The sequence below is a fragment of the Diceros bicornis genome, chromosome 40 (assembly GCF_020826845.1).
Source record: "Diceros bicornis minor isolate mBicDic1 chromosome 40, mDicBic1.mat.cur, whole genome shotgun sequence".
Lineage (NCBI taxonomy): Eukaryota > Metazoa > Chordata > Mammalia > Perissodactyla > Rhinocerotidae > Diceros > Diceros bicornis.
In genome coordinates, this window is record NC_080779.1 from 11,032,083 (window position 1) to 11,045,059 (window position 12,977).

General features: G+C 41.5%; 1 protein-coding gene across 1 annotated transcript in view; it reads right to left on the reverse strand.

Annotated features, from left to right (window-relative positions):
* The window catches only part of SLC9A4 (solute carrier family 9 member A4), a 61,749-nt gene that overhangs the window by 28,780 nt on the left and 19,992 nt on the right, over positions 1–12,977 (reverse strand). Inside the window, exons 3-4 of the mRNA XM_058534382.1 lie at positions 2,765–3,024; positions 1,348–1,565 (exon numbers count right to left, since the gene is read on the reverse strand). Of these exons, the coding sequence (XP_058390365.1) occupies positions 1,348–1,565; positions 2,765–3,024 (478 nt within the window). The remainder of the gene's footprint in view (positions 1–1,347; positions 1,566–2,764; positions 3,025–12,977) is intronic.

Consider the following 12,977-nt stretch of genomic DNA (forward strand, 5'->3'; position numbering starts at 1 on the left):
GCCAAGTCAGCCATTCTCTTGGTGACTGTTCCATCAGTTCCCTCAGCTAGAACAGGAAGGAGTTGGGCTGGATGGTCACCAAGGGTCAACAATGTTGAGGTATCCACAATATACCTGGGTGGTTTCTATTCTTGTTGGCTGGGCTGAAGCTCTGTAGTGTTACTTCTTTTGACATTAGCTCTACTCCTCTGAAGATCCCTACAGGTTTAGAACTGAAAGGAACCTAAGAAATTTGTCCACACTCACGATTTTGTGGTTGAGGAAGATTTTGAGTAGTTAAATGTCTATCCAAGGTCAAATAGTTAGCAATGGTGCCAGGATTTGACGTGAGATTATAAATTTATACCACAATTTCCTTAAATCTTTTCTCCCTTGAGGATCCAACAGGCACATATATTAAGAGTTAGTTTCATGAATATTTTAATATTTCTGCATACTTGTTATTCTTTCCTAGATCCTAAAATCCATCCTAAATTAATTTAGAATTGATACGTTCAAGATAAGTTCTCGGCCATTTCTCTAATTTCTGTTTGAGTAATTGGCTTGTAAATATTGATCAAAGTCATTTAAAAAATGCTTCAAATATTGGTCAAAATCACTTTAAAATATAATTGCTTCTAATCAAAAGGCAATACATATTGTAGTTCAGTACTTAATGTTCTTTTCTAGCTCCGGAAACATAAATGTACAAGATATAGCAGCAGCCATTAGTCAAGACATCTCCTTTTTTAAATTAGGCATATTTTGTACAGTTGACACCAGGTACATTACAGAGTTGCCTTTACTACTTAATACTAAGCACTTTTTAAAAATAAAGATTCACTTCCTGGTCCTTGGTTTTCTGTACATCACACTCAATCCTCAACTAAAATCACCTGTATTGTTTAGAGCACTGTTTCCTAATAGTACTTGCCTCACGCAGAATACAACTTGTGAGATCTCACTTTTCCCGTAACAAAAGTGTGGATGCCCGCAGTTTATTATCTATATCTGATTTAAGGTGCGACAGGACACAGATTGGCAAAACGAAGAGCAAGGAATAAATTTACTGAGTTATATTTAAATGTGTAGATGTGAAAGTTCTCTATTCAATTGAAAAAAAAAAAGAAACCCCTGCTCCAGCCTTGCTTCAGGGCAGAGCCTTATCAGCCACTAATTACCTTGAACTGATTGAAGGAGTAAACAGAAAACATTCCTGGTCACTACAAGGTGCCTATACTCCCCTAACCAGTAAAACCAGTTAGCGTCACCTCACTACCTACTTATGCTTTTACACCGCAGGAAGGAATCAGAAAAACAAAAAAAAGAAGGTGGCAGGAGAGTGTTCAGGGCCCTGCTGTCTCTTACTGATGGCTCTCCAGATCTGGCAGAAGGCCAGCGTGAAGCAGATGAAGGCCCAGTTCCACTCGTGGTTCTTCCCAACGGTGGACACGCCCATGAAGATGAAGATCAGGGTCTCGCTGACACTGCTCAGCATCTTCATGAAATACTTGATGGTCGTGTAGGATGTCTGGGACACGTTTTCTTCTACGTACTTTTTCATTGTCACGGCGCAGGCTGTGATTCTGCAAAAGGAGCAGAGACTGAGAGAAGCCACGAGATTTTGCCCCTCCGTGAAAAATCCCACCTACTGGTGACGCCACAGATACACAAATCCTGTCTTTCCCTGGAGAGAACACCTTCTCCATTCCCCTCTCTGACAGATTTCCTTTCTTCCTCCTCTCCCTCTCCAAGGGGTTTGCACAAGTTGAGTGTGGGCAAGGTGGGTGTGGCATGGCTTTCCCACAACAAAAAGGCACTAACTCTGCACAAATCCGAAGCAGAACTGTTTCTACCTTGCTCTCCCTCATCAAGAGCCTTGTCAGTCCCACCTCTTACTCTCCACTTCACTCTGCCTTAAACCAAAATAAATCCAGTGCCGTTACCTAGAAAGAATAACTCAGCAAGGCCCCTCATATTGCAATATTTCTTACAACAACTTAATGAGAAGTTTTTCATTTAAAATGTTTCTGTTCTAGAGCTACTTCGCAAGTCTGGAGGGGAAAGACAGGACTTTGCCTTGTCTTAGTAGTTCTGCTTACTTTTAAGGTGGGAAAATGATGAGTGCCCAGACTTTACACTATTATATTTAATTGAAAGATGTATTTCTATACAATAAAATTAAATATTTCTGCCCAACTAGCTGGGTATGAGAATGATGTCACAAGGAAAATAACATGACTAGATATAATAAGCCAAGTTGAGAAGCCTCATTTCAAGATCTACACAAGGATAAACATTTCAAAATATTTTCATTAGGAAAAGGCAATCTGGATTTCTAGTCTTATCCCATCTACCTAGTTTCATTCCGCATTGACCAGTCCTGGAGCTCTGATGTGACTTGAGGGAAATATCAGAAGGCGGAGCTCAGGAATGCTTCCCTTTGCCGTTAAAATAATGAATTTTTCAAGGAAAAAAATAATCTACTGAAATGAGACTTTAACTTTGAACTTCTCCCAGCTCCTCTCTGTATCAGCTTTTCTGAGCTTAATTGCTATGCTCTCCTTAGGCAAATCATGAGAAGAGAGCAAATGCAAATGCTGGAGAGAACATTTGTTTGGCAAAGGATCTGAATAAGATTTTACAAAAGTTTAAAAAATCTGAATCCTACAACACCTTTGAGAATTAGCGTCAGAAGTCAAGCCTTTTCCAGATGCTGGGCCACAAGATGCGGTCCTAACGTCTCTTTTATTGCTATGAGAGTTAGTCTTTGGTTTGTACTCACGCCAGGATGCCAGAGAGATAGAGGGTCTCAGCAGCCAAGTAAGACAAATAGCTGAACATGAAGACGATGAGTGGTTCAATTGCAGAGATATTCTGAGTGAAACGTGTGATAAATGCAGAAATGAATCCAAAAATGATGCCGAAAAATACTCCCCCGACCCCCACAATAACGAATCGGGCACATCCAGCTAAAATGTCAACAGGTTCTATGGCTTCAAATTTATGCATCTTTGTGAAGGCAATTAATATGTTATATAAGACCTAGACGAAAAGAAAATGAAAAGAAAGAAACACGAATTAGAAATGAGAAATATTTTACACACAGATTCTTAAATTTGTGTCTAGTTAAATAATACACAACAATAAATTACACGACAATATGTATCAACACGGCTGCCCAACTTTTAAATGTATTTCAAATAATTTAAATATATTCAGTTTCGCTGAATAAGAAGTCACACTCACAGCTTTCAGTCATCGAGTACCTACTATGTGCCAGTCTCTTTGCTAAGCTCTCTGTGTCACTATCAATTTATTTCCTTTCAGCTCTGAGTGCACCATTCACTAGAAGCTCTGTAATAAATGACGGATTTCCTTTAAGTATTTCTCCTTAACAACGAGCACCACGTTAAGCTCTCTCAGTAGGGGGAGCTGAAGGGACATTGTAGGGGGAAGGGGCCTCCTGCAACTTCCAGTGGGAAGGGCGAGAGAGTCAGCCACGTCGGTAGGAAGACTTCCAGTGGATCCTGCCATGGCCACAGGGCCTGACAGTGGTCCCTCTGTACTTGCAGCTTTGGCCTGACGATAACCTGTCCACAGAGCTCTTGACACACACACACAAAAAGCCCCAGCATGGCCCTGGTGCAGCATGGCTGTGGCCAGGGGTCTACCTGGGCAGCCCACTGTCTGTAAGCCCCCTGCTCTCCCCACCCACCCCCGTGCAGCCTGCTCCTCTGAAGGTCCTCTGCCCCCTCCGGAGCCCAGGCTCCCACCGCACACCTGGTGCCCCTGATTGCTGATGCCTGCTCCCTGCCTGCCCTCCGGAGGGTGGTCTATTGTTTGCCCAGCAACTCCAGACCCGCTCCAGTCTGGCCAAACCAGCCAGCTTCTCTGCTGTCCCATGGTCCAATCACACCTTCTCCAGTGAGATCTGAACCCCTTCCAAGTTTGTCCTTTTTTGGGGGCGTGGAGGACCATGGAAAGTTTTTTTATATCTTATAGCTATTCCTTTACTATAGTTAATAATTTTGATATTAACATTTCTCTGTTTAACCTACTGTGTGGTATCTCTTTCCCGATTGGACCCTGCCACCTGCATTTTTTATACACATCATCTCATTGAGTCCCCCTAATAATTGTAGCCCATGGGATACATACTCCCAGATTTCCTACTAGTTCCTTCTCATTTCCGCATTTATATTGAAGTTGCAGTGAACTATTTATCACTATCCCATGTCACTCGGCAGCGCAGAACTTAGACCAAACTTCTGAAAAGTGGCAGCTTCCACACAGTAAATGAGACACATAAAACACGTAAAGTAAGATCTTTGCAGAAAATGAAGACCTCTGAGAATACCCAGCCCTGAAGAGTCCTGCTAAACCACAGCACACACCAGGACAAACGAAAACATCAGAGCAGGGGCAGAAACTAAAACTCAAGGAAATAGCATCAATGAGTATATTCCATGTGCTGTAGAACCGCAGGAGTGCCATGGACCCGCCAGAGGGGTTAGGTGTCTATCCTGTTCATCCCCCAGCTCACACTCTGCTCTCTCCTTGCCTCTGGACACAATCCTCCACTCTGCAACCTTCCAGACTTCCCCAGGCCTGAGCCGCGTGCTCGCCTCTGCCCTCTCCATTCCCGATCTGTCTTTCTTTACTGAGACACTCAGTGGCACCTCTGTTCTTCAGGGTGCCCTGACAGCGTTTACATTCTGGCTGTGGCTTCACCCTCAGAGCTCACCGGAACTGCGTGCTACTTTGTGAACATGCTGGTCCCTCAGCCGTGCTCTGCAATCTGCAGACAACTGTCGCCAATCCTTCCCCAGCCCCATCCCAGTCCTGGCCCCTCCAGGTCAGCTCTGTGCATGGCCTCTGCAGACTCCCCGTGATGTTATCATTACGATGAAAGGATGTTTTTTTCCCACAGAGAGGTTGGCAGCAAATAATCAACTACAAATGGAGCGTTATTATGTTCATAATCGTCAACAGTCAGGGTGCATTTAAAACAAAGCCCCACTTCATCTCATTTGCACTCTTTCCTAAGGAGTGCCTCATATTTGGTTGAGTGAGGCGACAGATAGAAGCAGCTAGTCTGTGAAGATAAGCATCTTTGCTCTTGGGTGCCCCCGAGTCCCTGTGTAAACTGTTTATACAATTTTTGCTATCCATTTATGTGTAGAGATCAAAAATCTTATCCAGCGTAGCGTGGCTTTTGGCTTTGGAATGTGAGTTGCAGTCAGTCCTCAAAGTAGCTCAGGTGTCACCAATCCTCATCTCGGATGCTTCATCACTAACGGACTTTGTTGATGGAGGAGAGGGGACATGAGGTCATGCAATGGCCTGTCTGCTCACAGGCTGTTGGTCCACAGGCACCTCCCTGAAGAAGCTTTGTCACCTCGCCTTCTGTATTAGTTTCCTTTTATGGCTGCTGTAACAAAGTACCACAAACTGGGTGGCTTAATTCAACAGAAATTTATTTTCTCACTGTTCTGGAGGCTAGAAATCTGGAATCAAGGGGTTGACAGGGCCATGCTTCCTCTGAAAGTGCTTGGGGAGGATCTTTCCTCGCTTCTTCTTGGTTTCTGGTGGTTGTTGGCAATCCCTGGCATTCTTTGGCTTGTGGACACATCACCCAGTCTCTGCTGTTGTCTTCATATAGTCTTCCCTGTGTGTATCTCCTCTGTGTCTTCACATTGCCTTCTTATAACTACACCAGTCATTGGATTTAGGGCCCACCTTAATCCAGTGTGAGGTCATCTGAATTATGTCTGCAAAGAACTACTTCCAAATAAGATCACATCCTGAAGTTCCAGGCGGGCATGAATTTTGGGTGGGACACTGTTGAATCTAGTACAGCTTCTATAACCAAAACGATCTTACAATGGAATTAACTTGTATTACAGACTAGCAGATTTTAGTTATACATCTCTCAGGGCACAACTTCATTTTGCATTTCTTAAGGTCCTAATCTGTGGTTTGTCCCCAAGATGGATCTTTTATGCTTTGTCAGAGAGCCTAGGAGACATATTTTCAGTGTCTGGCTTAGTTCCCACTTTTTAATATAATTAGTAGGCAGTAGCCAACAAGCATGGTTAGATAAGGGGATGTGGACAGAAGGTTATAAACAGGCTTGTGTCTTCCCCCCAAAGAGATGTTTCTAGTACATTTTCTGGGGGAAAAAAAGAAGCTTGGGAGCGTTAAGAAGAATCAGAAAGCTTGGTGCAAATTGGCCCAAGCAAGGACACACATACACACACACACACAAATACACACACACCGTGAGCATTGTAAATTTCTGAGATTAGGAAAGGGATTACCTTGAAGAGAGAAAGAGTTGCTTAAATCTCAGTCCAGTTTTTTTAAAGAATACACATGCTGAAGTACAGAAGTTTTAGAAAATATAAAAGTGCAACGGAAAACCCCCACAAATGTCCCACAATTCCTAGCAGAGAAAGCCACTATAAGTATTATATATATCTCTTTTCTAATCCTGCTTGTCTGTCTGGCCATCTGTCTATCTGTCTGTCTACCTGCCTCCCCACTCATCTGGCATCTGTCAACTACCTCTGTGTCTGTGGCCGTCAGAGCCCCTCAAATCTCCAACCACAGGGAGTGAAACTGACAGATAGCTGCTGCATCTTGATTCCCACCTGCTGGTCTCAGCTCAGGACCTAGTGTGGCAGGGGCGCTAAGGCAGGCCCAGTCCTGGGAGGTGCAGAACTCCTCTGATGGGTGTTCTTAACCTGGAGACTCCCGGTAGGCTTGGTAAACTCTCTTAGAAATGCAGTGAGACAGTCCCATCCAGTTTCTCTCCGTCCCTATCTCTACGTGGGGTCATCTGCCCCATGGACTGAGGGCTCTCCCCTCTCTTTGAGCTCCTTCCCCATTTTCTCTTACAGGCGTTTTCCCTACAAATCTCTTGCCCATCTAATGCCCAGAGGGCATTAGATGTGTCTAATACATGAACGACCTGGACAATATCTACCTGTCTGTTTGTGTATCAACCATATGTTATAAAACTGTTATAACACTGGCCTATTTTATTCAAGCAAAGTGAAGTCATATTTTAAGAAAAATCTTGGCTGAGTGTTTGAAAGAAAATTGTGACAAATTTGACAATGGTTTCAAAATGAATTAAAGGACCTTAGTGGTTGTATCCTGACTAGTGGGTTTGTTTAGTCCAATTTCACCCCCTGCTTAACCTCAGAGCAACCCAAAGATGGGTCTTAGATGCTGTGGGTGTCACACCTTTGGAGCTGTGCTCACATTCCCAGGAGTGAAGCCAAGAAGAGGATCCAGACACTTCCACAAGACCCAGGAAAGGGAGGTTTGAGTCATGTAAGTGGGACCTGGGAGTTTATTTGACTCTCAAATCCAGAGGAAACTCAAAATATGATTGAGACTCAAAGATTTGCATGTTGTTGCCACAATCTAAAACTGTTTTGCATAGCCCTCCGGATGAAGTAGGCACCCAGTCTGTCTCAAGGGCCTGGGAAAGTCAATTGGGCCAGCCCTGCCCCTGGACACCGCTGTGCCCTGCCAAGAAGATGCCATGGCAGTTCCAGAAGCTAAAGTAGTACATACAATTAAAAAGACTACATTTACAGACACAATCCATATGACTACATGAAAAACAGTTCTTATCTTTCGAATTACCAGGCTCTGGATGTCATTACAGTTGTAAAAGATTTTCTTTGGACTCATTTCAAATCACAATAATGTGTGTATTTTTCACACAATAGAGGGAAAAATTCAGCCAATGCTGAATCTCAAACATGTCCACAGTGCTAATGGAAAACAAGATTACATCTAGCCTCTCCACTCATGTGGAGGTGTGATATTGTGATATAATAAGAAATACATATTTTGTCTTTGTCGCTGGTTCCTGGCACAGAGTTCCTAAAAACCTTCTAATTTCCTGAGTGATAGGGATGCCAGGAGCATCCTTTGTTATTCATGATGAGCCCTTTTCAAGCATACCCGAGTTTATGCTAATGAGGTGACTCTTGTGGACTTTAGATAACTTCAGGAGGGGGGCTGGTTACCAGAGGACCAACCATGTGACTAGAGGGTTATAACTTTCAGCCTCACATCTTGACCTCCAGGGAGAGAAGAAGGGCTAGGCATTGAGTTCAATAACCAATGGCCAGTGATTTAATCAATCAAGCCTATGTAATGGAATCTCCATAAAAACCCTAAATGACAGGGTTTGGAAAATTTTCAGGTTGGTGCAGGGAGGGTTGTACCCTTGGAGAAGGCATAGAAGCTCTGTGCGCCTTCCCCCATACCTTGCCCTATGCATCTCTTTCATTTGGCTGTTCCTGCGTTGCATCCTTTATAACAAACCCGGTAATAAAAAGTAAACCATTTTCCTGAGTTCTGTGAATCGTTCTAACAAATTATCATACCTGAGGAGGTTGTGGGAATTCCCAACTTTACAGCCAATCAGTCAGAAGACTTGTGATTGGTGTCTGATGTGGGGGCAGTCTTGCGGGACTGAGCCCTTAACCTGTGGGGTCTATGCTAATTCTGGGTAGTGTCAGAATTGAAATACATTGTAGGACACCCAGTTGGTGTCCCAACAGTTGGTGAATGGGTTGGTGTGGGGAAAACACCCACACATTTCGTGTCAGAAATGGTGTTGTCAAAAACCAGTTCAGAGGAGGTGTCTCAGGAAATGGCCCTTTTGTGTTACGTTTACCAAGCTCACTAAGCCACCCACGATCATAATAACAGCAATCCTTTAATAGGTACCACAGCAAAAGTCTGTAAAGCCCTTTCAACACACGGAATAATGACTAAAGACACCAGCCCACCAACCAAGGCTTAGCAGAGATGGAATGTTGATTTCAAATGTGCTGACATTTTTTTCTTTATCAACTTTACTGAGGAATAATTTGCATATAACAAACTGCCTCTAAAATGAATGAATTTTGACCATTGCATACACCATAAAATCACCACCACCATCAAGATCTAGAACAATCCCATGAACCCAGAGAGGTTCCTCATTCCTCTTTTGAAGTCCATCTCTTCCTCTAACCCTGAGCCTAGGAAACCATTGGTCTATTATTGCCACCATAGATTAAGTTGTGTTTTATACACGTTAAATAATAAAGTATGGACTCTTTTTTGCATCTGGCTTCTTTAACTCAGCATGTTTTGGGAGTTCCCACGTTGTTGTAGGTATCAGTCCTTCATTCCTTTTTATTCCTGAGTAATATTCTATTATACAGCTACAGCACATTTTGTTCATCCATTCACCTGTTGAAGGACATTTGTTTCCTGCTCCCTGCTCCCGAGTTTTTGGCTATTGGAATATTGCTGCTATGAACACTCATGTACAAGTCTTTTATACAGACTTATGTTTTCATTTCTCTTGGGTATATACCTAAGAGTGGAATGGCTAGTATGTTCAATACATGTTAAAATTTTGAGAAACTGCTGTCATAGTCCATTTGGGCTACTATAACAGAACATCGTAGACTGGGTGGCTTATAAACAACAGAAATTTATATTCTCACAGTTCTGGAGGCTGGCAAGTCCAAGATCAAGGCGCTGGTGGATTCGTTGTCTAGTGAGAGCCCACTTTCTAAGTTCTAAGACAGCTGTCTTCTGGTCACGTCCTCACATGGCAGAAGCTACCCCTTTTCTGGGCTCTCTGGGGCCTGTTTTATAACAGCACTAATCCCACTCATTAGGGCTCCACTCTCATGACCTAATCACCTCCCAAAAGCATCACGTCCAAATACCATCACATTGGAGTTAAGGTTTCAACATATGAATTTTAGGGGGATACAAACATTCAGTCTATAGAGACTGCCAAATTGTTTTCCAAAGTCATTGGATCATTTTCCGTTCCAACTAGAAAGGTATGAGATTTCCAGTTATCCCATATCCTTGTCAACACTTGATATTGTCAGTCTTTTTAATTCTAGCCACTCTAATGGGTGTATTTCATTGTGATTTTAATTTTCATTTCCCTGATTACTAAAGATGTTGAGCATATTTTCACGTGTCTATTGACCACTCATATATCATCGTTTATGATGTATCTGTTCAAATCTTTTACCCACTTTTGAGTTGTTTATATTCCTATTATTGAGTAATAAAACTCTTCACATATCCTGGATGTAAGTCTTTTGTGAGATACGTGCATAGTGAATACGTTCTCCCATTCTGTGGCTTGTGTTTTTTTTTTATTTAATAGTGAATTTCGAAGAGCAAAATTTCTTCTTTGTATAAAATCCAGTTTATTATCTTTTCCCTTCTGTCATTTGTGCTTTTTTGTCCTTTGCCTTCTCCAAGGTCATAAAGATTTTTTTCCAGGAGATTTATAATTTTAGCTTTTACATTTAGTCTGTGATACATTTTGTGGCAATTTTTGAGTTTTCTTTGAGGTAAGGGGTAATTTTCATATTTTCCACGTGGATATTCAGTTATTTCAGTGCCATGTCTTCCTTTTCCATTGAATTGCCTTGGTTCCTTTGCCAAAAATCAATTGACCATAAATGCATAAGTCTGTTTCTAGACTCTCTATTCTCCTCCATGATGTCATTTCCATTGTTTAATCAATATTGTGATTTTATTGCTTTATTGTAATTATTGTGGCCTTATAGCAAATCTTCAAATGCGTCTTCTATCTTTGGTCTTCCTTTTAAAAATTGCTTTGTGTATTCTGTCTTTTGAACTTTCAAACAGATTTTAGAATCAGCTTGTCAATTTCTACAGAAAAGTCTTTTGGGATTTTGATTGGGGTTTTATTGAATCTACAGATCAATTGGGGCAAAACTGACCTCTTAACGCTATTGAGTCTTCCATTAACAAACATAATATTATTTAGGTATTCTAATTCCTATCAGCAATGTTCTATAATATTCAGTGAAAAGGTTTTGCATATCTTTGTTGTACTTACTTCTAAGTATTTTTGTTTTGACAATACTTATAAGTGGAACTTAAAAATTTTCTTTTGCCACTAGTATTTAAAGTTGTTTGCCACTACAATATTAAAGTGCTATTAATTTTTGTTCATTAACTTTATATCCTGTGACCTTGCCAAATTTATTAATTCTAGTAGTTTTATTCCTGAAGATTATTTCTATGTAAACCATCATGTCATCCACAAATAGAGATACATACACTATTTCCTTAGTGATCTTGTTTTTATGCTTTTGTTCCCTTGCCTAACAAATAGAAACATTGAGAGTGGATGTCCGTACGTATAATGTTAGCTGTAGGTTTTTCATAAATATCCTTTACCATGTTGAAGAAGTTACTTACTCTTTCTACCTTGCCAGGAGTTTTTATCATAACTGAGTGTTGAATTTTGTCAAATGGTTTTTCGCATCTATTGACACAATCATTTATTCTATTTACATTGTTAATTACATTGATAGGTTTTCTCAATGTTAAAGAAACTTGCATTTCTGGAATGTACCTTACATGTTCATGACTTATTTTCCTTGTTATATAATGCTGAATTTGATTTGCTAATATTTTCTTTTCTTTTTTTTGGGGGTGGGGGGAAGATCGGCCCTGAGCTAACTTCTGTTGCCAATCTTCCTCTTTTTGTATGTGGGATGCTGCCACAGCATGGCCAGATGAGCGGTGCATAGGTCCACACCCAGGATCCAAACCTGCAAACCCTGGGCCACCGAAGCGGAGTGCATGAAATTAACCACTATGCCACCAGGCCGGCCCCACTAATATAAGTATTTTTGGTCTGTATTCATGAAGGATATTGGTCTGTAGTTTTCTTTCTTTGCATTATCTTTGTCTGGTTTTGGTATCAGGGTAAAGATGGCCTCATAATGTGAGTTGCAAGATGATCAATCCTTGCAATATTGTGATTTATAAGAAGTATTTATTTGGTCATTCAGATGACCAAAAGTATATTTCTCATATGTATTTGGTCTTTGTCCATGGTTCCTGTCCCACAGCTCCCAAGACCCTGGGAATTTTTTGAGCTATAAGAGCGATGGGAGCATCTTTTGCTATAATAATTGGTCTCTTGTCCTCAGTTCCTGAAATGGCTCAGACCCATAAAGGTGCAATGAGCGTCTTGTTATTCATAACAAGTCCCTTTCCACCGCAACTGGGTTTATGTTAATAAGGTGACTTTTGGAAAGCACCACCTAACGATGGGGAGTGGTTGCCAAGGGAACCAACTAGGAACAGAGGGTTGGAACTTTCAGTTCCGCCCCCTTATTTCTGGGGAAGGGAGAAGGGCTAGAGGTTGAATCAATCACCAATGGCCAATGATTTAATCAATCAGGTCTATGTAATGAAGCCTCCACAAAAATACAAAAGGACTGGGCTCAGAGAGCTTCCAGGTTGGTGAACATGTGGAGATACTGGTAGAGTGGTGTGCAAGAGAGGGCATGGAAGCTGTGTGCCCTTTCCCCATACCTTGCCCTATGTATCTCTTCCATCTAGCCATTCCTGAATTATATCCTTTCATAATAACCAGTGATCTAGTCAGTAAAATGTTGCTCTGAGTTCTGTGAGTCACTCTAGCAAATTAATCAAACCCAAGGAGGGGGTCATTGGAACCTCTAATCCAATGCCAGTCGGTCAGGAGCACAAGCGACAACCTGGATTTTCAATTGGCATCTGAGGTGGGTGGCGGGGCAGTCTTGTAGAATTGAGCCCTTAACCTGTGGAATCTGTTGCTATCTCCCAGTAGATAGTGTCAGAATTGTGTTGAATTGTAGGACATCCACCTGGTGTCTAAGCATTGCTTGGTGGTGTGCGTGAAACCAATCCCAACCAAAACCAAATTTATGACCAGAATCCTTATTCTTCTTCTATTTTTGAAAGGTTTTATGGAGAATAAGTATTTGTTTCTTAAGCTACAGATAAAGTGTCTTAGCTATTATAATTTATTATTTATTTTATTGTTGTCATTTATTAACTGTAAAATTTCCTTGCTATTACTTAGGAATTACTTTGCTCTACTTTCTCTAGTTCCTTCAGGTAGAACCTTATGTTGT